A 507-nucleotide genomic window follows, 5' to 3' on the forward strand; every position below is an offset into this window, starting at 1 on the left:
AGCAAGGTTGTAAGGAAATTAGATAGCAGCATTCTCACATCAATTTTGCCGTAGACGATGACTGCGAGTCTGGTCAGTGAACGAATTCACAGCTACAGCAAAAAGCGATTTACACGAACTTACTGTTCCGCAAGTAGCTGTGCGTCTTCTGGTCGGAACTGACACATGGCAGCCAACGAAGATGGCTTTAGCGACCACATACTCATGCCACCATAGGCGGACATCCGTCCATCCTTGGACTGCCTCCCGGCGCGAAATCGATCAGCGCGGAATTTCGAAGTGGGCGAGGGTGAGGTGAGATCAGTCGCCTCATCGGCATCGTCCTATGCATACACAAAAACGAGTGAACGAATGTAAGTATATGGATGACTCGCTTTGATTTGCTTACACAGTTTCGATTCCTGAAGATTCCCCTCGTTTCATCATTCACAAAAGGTGTTCTGGAGCCCCATACCTTCGAAACACCAGTCTCATGATAATTTCACTAAACGTCCACTAAGTCAAGTT

The 507-nt window shown here is 47.5% G+C and overlaps 1 protein-coding gene across 1 annotated transcript; it reads right to left on the reverse strand.

Annotated features, from left to right (window-relative positions):
* Positions 1–125: 125 nt before the first annotated feature.
* Positions 126–323, reverse strand: T265_16274 (hypothetical protein; the record flags this gene model as incomplete). Its single annotated transcript, XM_009179859.1, has 1 exon — positions 126–323. A coding segment is annotated over one exon (117 nt), but the record flags the coding sequence as incomplete, so codon positions are not given.
* Between the last annotated feature and the right edge of the window lie 184 nt (positions 324–507).

This window comes from Opisthorchis viverrini (genome assembly GCF_000715545.1).
Source record: "Opisthorchis viverrini unplaced genomic scaffold opera_v5_10614, whole genome shotgun sequence".
Lineage (NCBI taxonomy): Eukaryota > Metazoa > Platyhelminthes > Trematoda > Opisthorchiida > Opisthorchiidae > Opisthorchis > Opisthorchis viverrini.